The sequence below is a fragment of the Lithobates pipiens genome, unplaced genomic scaffold (assembly GCF_037356315.1).
Source record: "Lithobates pipiens isolate NorthernLeopardFrog02 unplaced genomic scaffold, aLitPip1_a1.2 Scaffold_8, whole genome shotgun sequence".
In the NCBI taxonomy this organism is placed as follows: domain Eukaryota; kingdom Metazoa; phylum Chordata; class Amphibia; order Anura; family Ranidae; genus Lithobates; species Lithobates pipiens.
This window is the reverse complement of record NW_027507903.1, coordinates 546,068,003-546,085,326: the sequence shown is the minus strand read 5'-3', so window position 1 is coordinate 546,085,326 and position 17,324 is coordinate 546,068,003. Positions and strand designations below refer to the sequence as shown.

Below are 17,324 nucleotides of genomic sequence, written 5' to 3'. Positions count from 1 at the left end.
CTGGAGGAACATGGTTCATCCTATAGTTTCCTGGAGAAGTGATCTGATTGAATGCTGCTGCCCCATGTGACTCTGGCTCCTATCTTGTATCAGACAGACTTTTTATGTGGCGCCCTTTCTCCTGACGATGACAAAGTGTAGTTCACCTCTCTTCTGGACACTGTAACCTTTTATTTAATTTTACAGGGAGTGACTACAACACTGCATTTCTGGCAAGATCACATATTTTCTGTACTTGCTGACATGTTTTGAGACTTAAAAATGAAAGCTAATGCAGCCACCACATCTAGAGACCGGTACAGTGCAATACATTAGATTGAGTTGCACCTCATTCTATAGAAACAAGTTGCTTTGCTCTCATTGACCCCATGGCTACACTGGCTCATTCGCACGGTTTTGCTTTAGTGCATGTGTGTTAACACATGTTGAGTTAAGGTAGTGCGTTCGTTTGAATTGGCTGCCTAATGGACTAACATTTTTAACACGGCACACAATGCATGGTATGGCAAAGTACTGCCCACACACACGCCTCTTTTGAACAGTGGAGGCCTGTCCATAGGGGGTGCATGGCGACTTTTATTCATTTAGGGCTTGTATGATGCAATCCAGTGCATTTTTAATTTGCATCAACAATGCTTGCAGTGTTTTTCATGTATTCCAATGGTCCTACTTCACACCAGTGCAGATGGAAAGAGTAAAATGTGCTGTGCTGCTCTTCCCCCCCCCCCCCCCCCCCCTCCTTCTTCTTTCTTTTCTTTTCTTTTCTTTTCTTTCCTTTCCTTTCCATTGATTATGTCCTGTATGGAGATGGGAATGCACATGCAGAAACTCATCTGGATTTGTGGTGGGAACTGGCCCTTTCACTGATTCTCTGACCCAGCCTACATGTTGAATGTCTGTCTTATTTTCATCCCACCATCCATCTTCCACACCTGGTTTTTCCCTCCATAAAGATCTCCATGATTACAAATATCCTTCTCTTTAAAATGGTCCTCAATCTGGGCCTGTAACATGTAGGATAAGACATTTATTGGCTTGGGCACCAGTCTCGCAGCACCCTGTAATGTTACTCGCACCCAAAGTAGCTGTACAGCGTAGAATAAGGCAAGAGGCTGGTGTTGTATAGCTATAATTTGTCAGGGACATTTTTCAGGACTGGCTTATTTATATTTTATGTGTTATGTATTCAGTAGATTTGCCTTGGAGGTACAACAAAGGATGAAATGCATGTTATTGCAGTGGAGGCCGAACAAACTCAAGGAAAACAAGTTGTCATTGCTTCTCTACAGCCTTCACTGCAGCCAATGGTAACTCTATGAACCATAATTATTAGAGCTCTGAATGTAATACAAAAATGATTGGTAAACCTATAAATTTAATTAAGAGAAGGGATGGGAATGTAACAAATGGCCATGTAGAAAGGAGTTAATACTAGGCCATTGCTCCAGGTGGAATCTTCAGCCTGTTTTTCATTATACATAAAACAATGTGTTTGTTTTTTTATTTTATTTTTAAGTTATTTGATTACAATTAAAGGTTAGTGTATTAGCGGGAATGGCACCACTCAATTGTTCACTAGAAGTGACATGGACTCCTTCTGTCGGGGGGGGGGGGGGGGAAGGATGGGGTTTTGGAATGGAATGCAAAAAAATGTTAGCTGTGTTGGGTGAAGGCTTAGTGCAGGGGTAATGGGTATGCATCAGGTGATTAGGTTATAATCTGAGTATTTGACTGGGGAGAATCATAGTAGACCTGTTGAGAAGGGGAAAAATTTGCTTTTTGGACACATGATTATAATGTATTTTATCTTTTAGTGGGGTGGGAAGGCTTGAAGATGTGATGGGTATATGTCAGGTATGTATAACGTAATGAAAGTGTAGTTTAAATTATTACAATGTGGAGGTTATTGGTGGATGGCATGCTGAAGACATATGGGACTTACAGGGTATTTTGTAAGTGGTGCATGTCCTTAACTGGCTGCCGCAAATGGCACTAGATCTTTTGGACTAGGCACTTACAGGTACTCTCCCCATCAGAAGTGATATAGTATGTATTTTGTAAGTAACTATTGGACAAATATAATCATTGTTGCTGTATTTGCAGGTTAATCTACATGATGTAGAAATCACTCCTCCTGTTACATTCATTCTAATGTCTGGAAGTGGACCGGTGTACATATCAGGACAGGATATAATAGGTTGGTGTGACTTGTGGACTTGTATGGCTTTAACTATTGCAAATATTAGGGTTATTTACAAATGTGTGAACTTCTGGCTATGGATTTTCTAATTGCAGGGGGTTCTAATGAAATGTAAAGATGCCCTTGCAAGCCTCTATTTTGTTGATTATCAAAGTACAGTAGTCCATTCTAATAAGCATGCTGAAAATATTTTGTGTCTTTTTGATAATGTGTTTTATTGCAGGTCCTTGCATTTCTTATGTACATATAGAGGTAGTCCGTTATTATGACCTTGCTGAACTTGTTTATATAGGGAAAGGTTCCATATTGAATGTATTCACAAGCCTTGGTGTTTGTAATGAGAAACATTGCAGTCTGAGCATAACTATGTATACACACTTCACCTTCCAGCCATTTAATTGTATTGTAATCAAGATAAAGCTATTTAATATTTCAAAAGCATCCGGCTTGCTATAATTAGATCTTTTTGCGGGCATGCTTTTTTTTTTTTTTTTTTTTTTTTTTTTTTTTTTTCCCTTTCCTTGTTCCAGCCAGAATATAGGCAGTTACTGTGATTCACACACCCCTGCACAGCCTGGAAGACCACTGTTTCCTCCTAGTTTTAACTTCACTACCTCCCTGGGTCAGCATCACTGGTTTCTATATTATGTGCCTTTTTTCATTTGACAAATGATGCTGTCATCCAATTAATGAAAATGAATGGGGAGAGATGGCCGAGCTACATTGTTGATCTAGGGGAGAACTGTCAGCTGCCTAGCTATACAGTGTGCAATGTGTGTGAATCACAAAATTGGCTCAACAGCATTACAAATCCTGTGGTAAGGTTAAGCTGTTTTCCTAGAGTTGTTCTTTAAGCTCCGTGCAGACTTTGCAATCCACTGTCTGCAAGTGGATGGTTGTAAGATTTGCTTAGCAGATACCGATAGAACAGCTTAGAGGCTGATTATTTGTTTTGTTTTTAGAAGCTGCCTTGCTCTGATCTGCATTCTACTGGTCAGGGAACAAGCTGGACCTGCTCCATATAAAAACGTAAAAAAAAAAAAAAAATCTAGAAGTCCTGCTGTTCAGTTATAAAGGTCTATTCAAGCCAGATGATTCCTGATCTATTTTTTATTTTTTTTTCCCAAGGAGATAATGATCCTGTTGAAATCAAATTGTACATACTAATAATAAAAACCTTTTATAATTATTATGTAAGGAAAGTATTGGTGCCCCTGTCAATTTTGTTGCTGTGTGTCTTCACAAGGTTGGTTATACCACCATTATTTGTTCTGGTGGCCCTTGTCATCGAGACAGAGTAATGTAAAACCCAAATGTTATAGTCTCCTGGAATAATAAAATGTGATGTGAGGCACCTCTTTAATTGCCAGAAGATTTTTATTTTATTTTTTTTTTATTTTTATTTTTTTATTATGTTTTGTTTCTAGGGCAGAAAGTGGAAATAAATCTTCCCCAACAGGACACCAATATAATAAGCCTACAGGGGGCTTTAATCTCTCTACTCTACTCAAAGCTTTAGTGGCTTTGACATTTTACTTTTAAAGTTTTATATATAAGAAAAATCAAATAAATTTGACTTCTTTTTTTTTTCCCCCCTGCTGTAGGGATTCATCTTCTATTTGTAACTATGGCAATTTTAACCTTCTTGCCCCCAATATACTGTGGGTGATCAGCCACCTTAGGCAAAGTACTTCTAAGTTGCTGCCTACTTCAGGGTTTAGGGCGCACACATGCGTCAGCAAGTCCCGGCCAATTCGTCCCCCCCCCCCCCCCCCGAGTCTGTGTCAGATTACCCACTGTACTATTGTTGTCCCATTGTAAGTCGCTGATTGCCGAAAAAGAAAAAATTGTATGTGTATTCAAACCCCTTGAAATGTTGCACCCAAAAACAGAAATGTATTTCATGTGATGGAACAACACAAAGTGGCACATAATTGTGACGTGGAAGATAAATGGTTTTCAAATTTTATTTACAAATTAAATATTTGAAAAGTGTGGTATGCATTTGTATTGGGCCCCCTTTTTACTCTAATATCTCTAAAATTTAGTGGAACCAATTGCCTTCAGAAGTCGCCTGACTAGTAAATGGAGTCCACCTGCGTGTTTTTTTTAATCCCAGTATAAATAGATCTGTTCTGTGAAGCCCTCAGAGGTTTGTTGGAGAACCTTTCATGAACGAACTGCATCATAAAGGCCAAGGAACACACCAGACAGGTCGGGGATAATGTTGTGGAGAAGATTAAAGCAGGGTTAGGTTATTTAAGAAAAAAAAAAAAACCAAGCTTTGAACATTCTGAAAATAGAGTATGGCACAACTGCAAACCTACCAAGACATGGCCACCCACCTAAACTGACAGTCCGGGCAGGGAGAGCATTTATCAGAGAAGTAGTCAAGAGGCCCATGGTAACTCTGGAGGAGCTGCAGAGATCCACAGCCCAGGTGGGAGAATCTGTCCACAGGACAACTATTAGTTGTGCACTCCACAAATCTGATCTTTATGAAAGAGTGGCAAGAAGAGAGGCATTGTTGAAAAAAATCTAGAAGAAGTCCCATTTGCAGTTTGAGAAGCCATGTAGGAGACATGGCAAACATGGGCGAAGGTGCTCTGGTCAGATGAGACCAAAATTAAACTTTTTGGCCTAAAAGCAGAATGCTGTGTGGTGGAAAACTAACACTGTACATCACCCTGAACATACCATCCCCACTGTGAAACATGGTGGTGGCAGCATTATGTTGTGGGGGTGCTCCTTTTTTTTTTTTTTTTTTTTTTCCCCAGCAGGGACAGGGAAGCTGGTCAGAGTTGATGGGAAGATGGATGGAGCCAAATACTGAGCAATCTTAGAAGAAAACCTGTTGAGACTGGGGTGGAAGTTCACGTTCCAGCAGAACAACCCTAAAAGTATAGCTAGAGCTAGTATGAAATGGTTTAGTTCAAAGCATATTCATGTTTTCGAATAACCCAGTCAAAGTGAAGACCTAAATCCAATTGAGAATCTGTGTCAAGACTTGAAAGTTGCTGTTCAGACACTCCATCTAATCTGACAGAGCAAAGAATGGGCAAAAGTCACTCTAGATGTTCAAAGCTGGTAGAGACATCCTCAAAAAGACTTTGCAGTTGTAATTGCAGCAAAAGGTGGTTCTACAAAGTATTAACTACGTTTTTGGTTGTAACATGACAAAATGTGGAAAATTTTCAAGGCACTGTGTGTGTGTGTGTGTGTTTCCCCCACACAAAGCTGTCTTTTGGGGGTGTTCAATCAATCAATCGCCAATGCGAAAATATATATATATTCGCAGTGGTGATTGAATACCCCCAAAAGACAGCTTGATTTGTGGCGGGGGGGGGTCTACATTCAGTTTGGGTACCGACTGCTTAATTACCAGTTAAAGTAGCACAGTGCCGAATGGCCTGATCATGAAGGAAGGGGGGCTGGGTAAAATTTTCTGGAGGTGAAGTTGAGTACAGAAAGTACCAAAAAATCCACAACCTTAGAGCAGTCACTTGCTCGGTGACCACTGTCTGAGGGGACATTTCCTAATTTTGGAGAGATTTTCCATTCTGTCTCTGGAACAGTAACGGGAGGAAAGTAAAACAACCCAACATAACACACAGGGGTCATAATACTATCCTACGCTAACAAGTTTTGGCTTTACATTCACCGATTTGGCCATTCTGACCATCCACCATAACCCAACGAGGCATGAACTCACTAGACCTCTGAATGTATGCTGTGGAATCTGGCACCAAGCCATCACTAACAGATCCTCGAAGTCCTGTAAGTTGTAAGGTTGCCCTCTGTGGATTGGACCTACTTATTTTTTTTTATTTTTTTCATTGCTCTGTTGTCCAGTTCTGGTGCCCACTGGAGGTGCTTTTGGCTGTAGCTACCCAACCCCATATGCAAAAAACTGATGCAATGTGTAATTTCTAATGGATCAGCACACACCTTTGCTGCCCGTTTGGTTCAATGAGCCTTGGCCCTGTCACCGGTTTGCTGGTTTTGCTTCTTTGGACCATGTTAGTAGGCTCTGGCCACCACAGATTGGGAACAGCCCACAAGAGCTGCAGTTTGGAAGTTGCTTGGACCCAGTTGTCTTATTACAATTCAGTCCTTGCCTACTCTCAACACGCCAACTTTAAGGACATGTTCACTTGCTGTCCAATATATCCCAGCCACTTATCCTTTAACATTGATTATCTTGTTACAGTGGAATATGAAAGTGGCTAAGTTCACCCCTCGGGACATTCCATGTTCCACCTGATTTTAGGGTGGACCATGTAACATGTTTCCAGTGCAGATTGTACTCCCCACCCCCTCCTTCCGGTGCCAGATTTGCCAATTTTCCGGAGGTGGGGGGGGGGGGGGTGGGGAGGACACAGAATACCTGTCAGAATACTTCCAGAAGCCTCAGCTGCAGATATTTGCATCACCACTTGGGCTCCCTCCTCCTACTTCCCCGGCCACTGGGCCAGTAGGAGAGAGGAGAGGTGCCTCGCCTCGCAAATGCGCAGTAGGGTTCCTGGTGTGAAGCCATAAGGCTATACTGCCGGGTAGTGATGGCCGAACGGTTCGCCCGGCGGTCGTTTCGCGGCGAATTTCCGACTTTCGCCGTCCGCGGGTTCGAACGCCTTTTTCCGTCGTTCGCCCCGGCGGACTTACGTGTTTAATGTATACAAGAACTTTAACCTTTCGTGACACGTTTATCATGTGTTACAGGACAACCAATTGAGACATGACAGCTCATGGACACTTGGACATTCCCCCTAACCTATAAATACACCCGATCCGGTGGCCATTTTACATTCTTTCTTCTGTCACTGTAGGGAAAGGATCCTGTGTGGAGTAGGGACAGAGAAAACGCTAGCTATTTGGTACACAAAAGTTCTTTTCAGGACTGGTATAGGTGTTAGGTCAGCAGCCTGAGTTTCTTTTGTCAGTTTAGATAAAGGGACAGAGCGCTGTATGCTGCTATTTTAGGGACAGCTCAGCCAGATTAGTCTTTCTTCATCATCATCATCATCATCATCATTAGCTGTTACTATCAGGTCCACAAAAGAGCTGTTCCAGCTAATCGTTCCAGCCTACTCTTTTTTGCCAATTTGTATAGGGACAGGCAGGAAGCAGTGTGTCAGGCAGTGAGGATAATTTTAAAGACTTGCTGTTACTATTAGTTCCACAAAGGTTCTTTTCAGGACTGGTATCAGTGGTACGGTAATAGGCTTGTACACGTATAATATTCTTTCTTCCAAATATAGAAAGAATATTATACTTGACTGCTGCCCTTCTGCTGCAGTCTGCTAATCATTCACAACTCACTTGTTCCACAAAGCTCTTTATCAGGACTGGTAACTTGGTCTGTCTAGGGTGCTACGGTACATAGGCTTGGGTGCGGTACAGTCTGCTGTTCTGTAAGGACCGCTATCGGTCCACAATACATAGGGTTGCCGTGCACTACTGCTGACCGCTGCCCTATACTGCAGCAGTCCTTCATTGGTATAGGGACTGACGTACAGTCTGCTAATCACTAACACACAACCTGCTTGGTCCACAAAAGTTCTTATAAGGACTGGTAACTTGGTATAGGGTGCTACGGTACATAGGCCTGAGTGCGTTACAGTCTGCTGTTCTGTAAGGACCGCTATCGGTCCACAATACATAGGGTTGCCGTGCACTACTGCTGACCGCTGCCCTATACTGCAGCAGTCCTTCAGCGGTATAGGGACTGACGCACAGTCTGCTAAACACTAACACACAACCTGCTTGGTCCACAAAAGTTTTTATAAGGACTGGTAACTTGGTATAGGGTGCTACGGTACATAGGCCTGAGTGCAGTACAGTCTGCTGTTCTGTAAGGACCGCTATCGGTCCACAATACATAGGGTTGCCGTGCACTACTGCTGACCGCTGCCCTATACTGCAGCAGTCCTTCATTGGTATAGGGACTGACGTACAGTCTGCTAATCACTAACACACAACCTGCTTGGTCCACAAAAGTTCTTATAAGGACTGGTAACTTGGTATAGGGTGCTACGGTACATAGGCCTGAGTGCGTTACAGTCTGCTGTTCTGTAAGGACCGCTATCGGTCCACAATACATAGGGTTGACGTGCACCACTGCTGACCGCTGCCCTATACTGCAGCAGTCCTTCAGCGGTATAGGGACTGACGTACAGTCTGCTAAACACTAATACACAACCTGCTTGGTCCACAAAAGTTCTTATAAGGACTGGTAACTTGGTATAGGGTGCTACGGTACATAGGCTTGAGTGCGGTACAGTCTGCTGTTCTGTAAGGACCGCTATCGGTCCACAATAGATAGGGTTGACGTGCACCACTGCTGACCGCTGCCCTATACTGCAGCAGTCCTTCAGCGGTATAGGGACTGACGCACAGTCTGCTAAACACTAACACACAACCTGCTTGGTCCACAAAAGTTTTTATAAGGACTGGTAACTTGGTATAGGGTGCTACGGTACATAGGCCTGAGTGCGTTACAGTCTGCTGTTCTGTAAGGACCGCTATCGGTCCACAATACATAGGGTTGCCGTGCACTACTGCTGACCGCTGCCCTATACTGCAGCAGTCCTTCATTGGTATAGGGACTGACGTACAGTCTGCTAATCACTAACACACAACCTGCTTGGTCCACAAAAGTTCTTATAAGGACTGGTAACTTGGTATAGGGTGCTACGGTACATAGGCCTGAGTGCGTTACAGTCTGCTGTTCTGTAAGGACCGCTATCGGTCCACAATACATAGGGTTGACGTGCACCACTGCTGACCGCTGCCCTATACTGCAGCAGTCCTTCAGCGGTATAGGGACTGACGTACAGTCTGCTAAACACTAATACACAACCTGCTTGGTCCACAAAAGTTCTTATAAGGACTGGTAACTTGGTATAGGGTGCTACGGTACATAGGCTTGAGTGCGGTACAGTCTGCTGTTCTGTAAGGACCGCTATCGGTCCACAATACATAGGGTTGCCGTGCACTACTGCTGACCGCTGCCCTATACTGCAGCAGTCCTTCATTGGTATAGGGACTGACGTACAGTCTGCTAATCACTAACACACAACCTGCTTGTTCCACAAAAGTTCTTATAAGGACTGGTAACTTGGTATAGGGTGCTACGGTACATAGGCTTGAGTGCGGTACAGTCTGCTGTTCTGTAAGGACCGCTATCGGTCCACAATAGATAGGGTTGACGTGCACCACTGCTGACCGCTGCCCTATACTGCAGCAGTCCTTCAGCGGTATAGGGACTGACGTACAGTCTGCTAAACACTAATACACAACCTGCTTGGTCCACAAAAGTTCTTATAAGGACTGGTAACTTGGTATAGGGTGCTACGGTACATAGGCTTGAGTGCGGTACAGTCTGCTGTTCTGTAAGGACCGCTATCGGTCCACAATAGATAGGGTTGACGTGCACCACTGCTGACCGCTGCCCTATACTGCAGCAGTCCTTCAGCGGTATAGGGACTGACGTACAGTCTGCTAAACACTAATACACAACCTGCTTGGTCCACAAAAGTTCTTATAAGGACTGGTAACTTGGTATAGGGTGCTACGGTACATAGGCTTGAGTGCGGTACAGTCTGCTGTTCTGTAAGGACCGCTATCGGTCCACAATAGATAGGGTTGACGTGCACCACTGCTGACCGCTGCCCTATACTGCAGCAGTCCTTCAGCGGTATAGGGACTGACGCACAGTCTGCTAAACACTAACACACAACCTGCTTGGTCCACAAAAGTTTTTATAAGGACTGGTAACTTGGTATAGGGTGCTACGGTACATAGGCCTGAGTGCGTTACAGTCTGCTGTTCTGTAAGGACCGCTATCGGTCCACAATACATAGGGTTGCCGTGCACTACTGCTGACCGCTGCCCTATACTGCAGCAGTCCTTCATTGGTATAGGGACTGACGTACAGTCTGCTAATCACTAACACACAACCTGCTTGGTCCACAAAAGTTCTTATAAGGACTGGTAACTTGGTATAGGGTGCTACGGTACATAGGCCTGAGTGCGTTACAGTCTGCTGTTCTGTAAGGACCGCTATCGGTCCACAATACATAGGGTTGACGTGCACCACTGCTGACCGCTGCCCTATACTGCAGCAGTCCTTCAGCGGTATAGGGACTGACGTACAGTCTGCTAAACACTAATACACAACCTGCTTGGTCCACAAAAGTTCTTATAAGGACTGGTAACTTGGTATAGGGTGCTACGGTACATAGGCTTGAGTGCGGTACAGTCTGCTGTTCTGTAAGGACCGCTATCGGTCCACAATACATAGGGTTGCCGTGCACTACTGCTGACCGCTGCCCTATACTGCAGCAGTCCTTCATTGGTATAGGGACTGACGTACAGTCTGCTAATCACTAACACACAACCTGCTTGTTCCACAAAAGTTCTTATAAGGACTGGTAACTTGGTATAGGGTGCTACGGTACATAGGCTTGAGTGCGGTACAGTCTGCTGTTCTGTAAGGACCGCTATCGGTCCACAATAGATAGGGTTGACGTGCACCACTGCTGACCGCTGCCCTATACTGCAGCAGTCCTTCAGCGGTATAGGGACTGACGTACAGTCTGCTAAACACTAATACACAACCTGCTTGGTCCACAAAAGTTCTTATAAGGACTGGTAACTTGGTATAGGGTGCTACGGTACATAGGCTTGAGTGCGGTACAGTCTGCTGTTCTGTAAGGACCGCTATCGGTCCACAATAGATAGGGTTGACGTGCACCACTGCTGACCGCTGCCCTATACTGCAGCAGTCCTTCAGCGGTATAGGGACTGACGTACAGTCTGCTAAACACTAATACACAACCTGCTTGGTCCACAAAAGTTCTTATAAGGACTGGTAACTTGGTATAGGGTGCTACGGTACATAGGCTTGAGTGCGGTACAGTCTGCTGTTCTGTAAGGACCGCTATCGGTCCACAATACATAGGGTTGCCGTGCACTACTGCTGACCGCTGCCCTATACTGCAGCAGTCCTTCATTGGTATAGGGACTGACGTACAGTCTGCTAATCACTAACACACAACCTGCTTGTTCCACAAAAGTTCTTATAAGGACTGGTAACTTGGTATAGGGTGCTACGGTACATAGGCTTGAGTGCGGTACAGTCTGCTGTTCTGTAAGGACCGCTATCGGTCCACAATAGATAGGGTTGACGTGCACCACTGCTGACCGCTGCCCTATACTGCAGCAGTCCTTCAGCGGTATAGGGACTGACGTACAGTCTGCTAAACACTAATACACAACCTGCTTGGTCCACAAAAGTTCTTATAAGGACTGGTAACTTGGTATAGGGTGCTACGGTACATAGGCTTGAGTGCGGTACAGTCTGCTGTTCTGTAAGGACCGCTATCGGTCCACAATACATAGGGTTGCCGTGCACTACTGCTGACCGCTGCCCTATACTGCAGCAGTCCTTCATTGGTATAGGGACTGACGTACAGTCTGCTAATCACTAACACACAACCTGCTTGTTCCACAAAAGTTCTTATAAGGACTGGTAACTTGGTATAGGGTGCTACGGTACATAGGCTTGAGTGCGGTACAGTCTGCTGTTCTGTAAGGACCGCTATCGGTCCACAATAGATAGGGTTGACGTGCACCACTGCTGACCGCTGCCCTATACTGCAGCAGTCCTTCAGCGGTATAGGGACTGACGTACAGTCTGCTAAACACTAATACACAACCTGCTTGGTCCACAAAAGTTTTTATAAGGACTGGTAACTTGGTATAGGGTGCTACGGTACATAGGCCTGAGTGCGTTACAGTCTGCTGTTCTGTAAGGACCGCTATCGGTCCACAATACATAGGGTTGCCGTGCACTACTGCTGACCGCTGCCCTATACTGCAGCAGTCCTTCATTGGTATAGGGACTGACGTACAGTCTGCTAATCACTAACACACAACCTGCTTGTTCCACAAAAGTTCTTATAAGGACTGGTAACTTGGTATAGGGTGCTACGGTACATAGGCTTGAGTGCGGTACAGTCTGCTGTTCTGTAAGGACCGCTATCGGTCCACAATAGATAGGGTTGACGTGCACCACTGCTGACCGCTGCCCTATACTGCAGCAGTCCTTCAGCGGTATAGGGACTGACGTACAGTCTGCTAAACACTAATACACAACCTGCTTGGTCCACAAAAGTTTTTATAAGGACTGGTAACTTGGTATAGGGTGCTACGGTACATAGGCCTGAGTGCGTTACAGTCTGCTGTTCTGTAAGGACCGCTATCGGTCCACAATACATAGGGTTGACGTGCACCACTGCTGACCGCTGCCCTATACTGCAGCAGTCCTTCAGCGGTATAGGGACTGACGTACAGTCTGCTAAACACTAATACACAACCTGCTTGGTCCACAAAAGTTCTTATAAGGACTGGTAACTTGGTATAGGGTGCTACGGTACATAGGCTTGAGTGCGGTACAGTCTGCTGTTCTGTAAGGACCGCTATCGGTCCACAATAGATAGGGTTGACGTGCACCACTGCTGACCGCTGCCCTATACTGCAGCAGTCCTTCAGCGGTATAGGGACTGACGTACAGTCTGCTAAACACTAATACACAACCTGCTTGGTCCACAAAAGTTCTTATAAGGACTGGTAACTTGGTATAGGGTGCTACGGTACATAGGCTTGAGTGCGGTACAGTCTGCTGTTCTGTAAGGACCGCTATCGGTCCACAATACATAGGGTTGCCGTGCACTACTGCTGACCGCTGCCCTATACTGCAGCAGTCCTTCATTGGTATAGGGACTGACGTACAGTCTGCTAATCACTAACACACAACCTGCTTGTTCCACAAAAGTTCTTATAAGGACTGGTAACTTGGTATAGGGTGCTACGGTACATAGGCTTGAGTGCGGTACAGTCTGCTGTTCTGTAAGGACCGCTATCGGTCCACAATAGATAGGGTTGACGTGCACCACTGCTGACCGCTGCCCTATACTGCAGCAGTCCTTCAGCGGTATAGGGACTGACGTACAGTCTGCTAAACACTAATACACAACCTGCTTGGTCCACAAAAGTTCTTATAAGGACTGGTAACTTGGTATAGGGTGCTACGGTACATAGGCTTGAGTGCGGTACAGTCTGCTGTTCTGTAAGGACCGCTATCGGTCCACAATAGATAGGGTTGACGTGCACCACTGCTGACCGCTGCCCTATACTGCAGCAGTCCTTCAGCGGTATAGGGACTGACGTACAGTCTGCTAAACACTAATACACAACCTGCTTGGTCCACAAAAGTTCTTATAAGGACTGGTAACTTGGTATAGGGTGCTACGGTACATAGGCTTGAGTGCGGTACAGTCTGCTGTTCTGTAAGGACCGCTATAGGTCCACAATAGATAGGGTTGACGTGCACCACTGCTGACCGCTCACCTATACTGCAGCAGTCCTTCAGCGGTATAGGGACTAAGAGTTTTGTCACAGGGTCATTTAAAAAATGACATGCAGAGGAAGAGGCAGGCCCTTCCGCAGGGGTGGTAGGGGTAGGGCAGGAGCAACAGGCTTGAGCCAAAGTGGGAAGTTGCAGAAGGTGCGTTCAATTACTTTAAAGGATGCACCAGACTTGGTTGAGTGGCTCGCTCAGCCTTACTCTTCTGCACCCTCCTCATCCTCTCGATCTGCACCCTCTTCTTCACTCTCTGCTATGTGCACCCCCAAAGACACTACCACCAACAACACGACCACCACCACCACCACCACATACCTTCCGCTTGAGTCACTGGAATTATTTTCCGATCCATATCAAGAGGACATTTCTGATGCGCAGCCACTCTTGGTATTGGATCAGGAAGAGGAGGTAGCAACAAGCGCTACTCAGCAGTCTGACGCCAGTACCCAGATCAGCCCAAGGAGGAGGTTGGTCCCCGGTGTTGCTGCCTACTCTACTTATAGCGGTGGGGAAGGTGACGTTGATGATGACGTGTCTAGTGATGTCACGTGGGTGCCCACAAGAGAGGAAGAGGAGGGGAGTTCAGAGGGAGATATGGACCAGCAGATAGGGAGGAGAAGCAGCAATGACTTACATTGCACAGCAGGGACAAAGCAGACTGCAAATGTATCAGGAGCGAGTCATCGACCATGTACGGTCACATCTGGCGCTCCCAGGACACCGGCACATGGCTCCGCAGTGTGGGCTTTTTTTAACGTGTCCGCTGCTGACAATAGCGTTGCCATCTGCAATCTTTGCAGTCAACGCGTTAGTCGCGGTAAGCCCAATACTCACCTAGGGACGACCGCCTTAAGAAGGCACATGAGCAGCCATCACCGAGCCCAGTGGGAGCAACGGAACACACAAAGCCACACTGCAGGCTCTCACCGTCCAGCCTCGTCTTCTACTTCTCCTTCTCCTCTCTCCTCACAATTGTCCTCCACTCCACCTTCCATCACGCCAAGCTCACATTTTTCTGCAAAAAGGCAGGCTTCCGTGGGCCTAATGTTTGAGCGTAAAAAAATGATGACGCCGGATAACCCTCTTGCCCAACGGTTGGCGGCTGGCTTGTCAGAACTCATAGCCCGCCAACTACTGCCATATAAACTGGTGGACTCGGAGGCCTTTCGCAAATTTGTGGCCATTGGAACACCACAATGGAAGGTCCCAGGAAGGAAGTATTTCTCAGAGAAGGGCATCCCAGAGCTATATGGCCATGTTCAGCGGCAAGTGAATGTATCTCTGGCACACAGTGTCGGTGCCAAGATACATCTGACCACAGACACGTGGTCTAGCAAACACGGGCAGGGAAGGTATATCAGTTTTACTGCCCACTGGGTGAACCTTCTGACGGCCGTCAAGCATGTAACCCGTGGCACCCGTGTAGATTTGGTTTTACCGCCACGGATTGCATGCAGGCCTGACTCTTCTTCTCCTCCTCCTACTCCATCCTCCTCCCTCTCCTCCTCAGCTGCCTCCTCCTTTTCCGCTGCTAGCGTCTCTTCCACTGCACCGCCCAAGCTCCCCAGAACCTATTCCACATGCCAGGTGAGACGTTGCCATGCCGTGCTGCGTCTGTTGTGCCTGGAAGCAAAGAGCCACACTGGCCCGGCACTCCTTTCAGCTTTGCGTTCACAGGCAGATGAGTGGCTAACACCGCTCAATTTGACAGTTGGTAAAGTGGTGTGTGACAACGGTGCCAATCTGCTTAGCGCATTGAAACAGGGCAAAATCACGCACGTGCCGTGCATGGCACACGTCTTAAACTTGGTCGTGCAGCGATTCCTTGTCAAATACCCTGGGGTCCAGGACATCTTGCGGCAGGCAAGGAAAATCTCGGCCCATTTCAGAAGATCTTACACGGCCATGGCTCGCCTTGCTGACATTCAGCGGCGACACCATCTGCCGGTCAGACGTCTTATTTGCGATTGCCCGACGCGATGGAACTCAACCTTCTATATGCTTGATAGGCTGCTCCAGCAGAAACGTGCAGTTAACGTCTACCTGTATGAACTCTGCGAAAGAAACGGTTCTGGGGAGCTGGGTTTTTTTTCACCGCGCCAGTGGCTGCTCATGCGCGACACATGCAGACTTCTGCGGCCATTTGAGGAGATCACCAAACTGGTCAGTCGCAGCCATGGCGCCATCAGTGACATGGTACCTTATGCCTTCTTTCTGGAGCGTGCATTGCGTCGTGTCATTGATCAGGCTGTGGAGGAGCAGGAGCGGGAAGATGAGGAAGTCGCAATGCTGGATGAATTCCCAGGGGGGGCTACTCTATCTGAGACAAGTCAACAACAGGAGTCTGATGAGGAGTCAGAGGAGGATGGTGCCGGGGCGGATGAGCAGGAGCAAGAAGAGCATGCTTTAAACCTTTCTGGGATCCCTGTTGTGCGAGGATGGGGAGAGGAGAATGAAGAGGACGACATTATCCTGGATGATGAGCAGGAGCCAGGCCACCACACCGCTTCCACTTTAGTGCAAATGGGGGCCTTCATGCTCCAGTGTTTTAATAGGGACCCCCGTATAAAAAGCATGAGGGTCAAGGACCAGTACTGGGTGGCAACGTACTTAGACCCCCGGTACAAACACAAAATGGCGGAAATGTTACCGCCGTCGCAGAGGGCTGTCAGAATGCAGCACTTCCAGGCCTTGCTTCGAGAAATGCTGCATTCTGCTTTTGCGTGCGCTGGCAGAGGAGCAATTCCCACTCCCAGAGAAGGATTTGCGGGTACCAATCCAACAGCGCCTGCAAGAAGAGGCCGGTTTGAAGATGTGTTGGTGACTTCGGATATGAGGTCATTCTTTCAGCCGACCCATCGACAGGTGTCATCCGGATCCAGCATCAGGGAACGCCTAGACCGTCAGGTGTCCGACTACATTGGGTTAACGGCCGATGTGGACGCTCTGAGGAGTGATGAACCCCTAGACTACTGGGTGGGCAGGCTTGACCTCTGGCCAGAGCTTGCCCAATTTGCAATCGAACTGTTGGCTTGCCCCTCATCCAGTGTCCTGTCCGAAAGGACGTTCAGCGCAGCAGGGGGGATTGTGACCGATAAGCGTACTCGCCTAGCTCACCACAGTGTTAACTACCTCACATTTCTAAAAATGAATGAGGCATGGATCTCGGAGGAATTCAACACATGTGATCAGTAGACCATGTATATGTCTATAAACAATTTTTGGAATCAAGCACACAGACCTTCTTAATTCATTTGGCTCACTTCCCTGACCCAAAAAAGCACACCGTACTATATGCCCCTACCCTCCTCTTTGAAGAGGTTGAGCGGTGTCATATTTCTACTGGGGCTGCTTATTATGAGGGGTTCCCACCATCCCTGTGCTGTGCTGACTTCCTCCTGGGTGTTCTTATTATGAGGGGCTCCCACCATCCCTGTGCTGTGCTGACTTCCTCCTGGGGGTTCTTATTATGAGGGGATCACACCATCCCTGTGCTGTGCTGACTTCCTCCTGGGGCTGCTTACGGTGCTGCTGTCAGCGCTGTATGTCACGGAGCTGCTGTCAGCGCTGTATGTCACGGAGCTGCTGTCAGCGCTGTATGTCACGGAGCTGCTGTCAGCGCTGTATGTCACGGAGCTGCTGTCAGCGCTGTATGTCACGGAGCTGCTGTCAGCGCTGTATGTCACGGAGCTGCTG

General features: G+C 46.8%; 1 protein-coding gene across 2 annotated transcripts in view; it reads left to right on the top strand.

Annotated features, from left to right (window-relative positions):
• The window catches only part of LOC143963601 (nucleoplasmin-like), a 45,567-nt gene that overhangs the window by 17,915 nt on the left and 10,328 nt on the right, over positions 1–17,324 (top strand). For both annotated transcript variants that reach the window (XM_077473281.1, XM_077473280.1), the window contains exons 3-4: positions 1,194–1,307; positions 2,104–2,197. In XM_077473281.1, the coding sequence (XP_077329407.1) occupies positions 1,194–1,307; positions 2,104–2,197 (208 nt within the window). The remainder of the gene's footprint in view (positions 1–1,193; positions 1,308–2,103; positions 2,198–17,324) is intronic.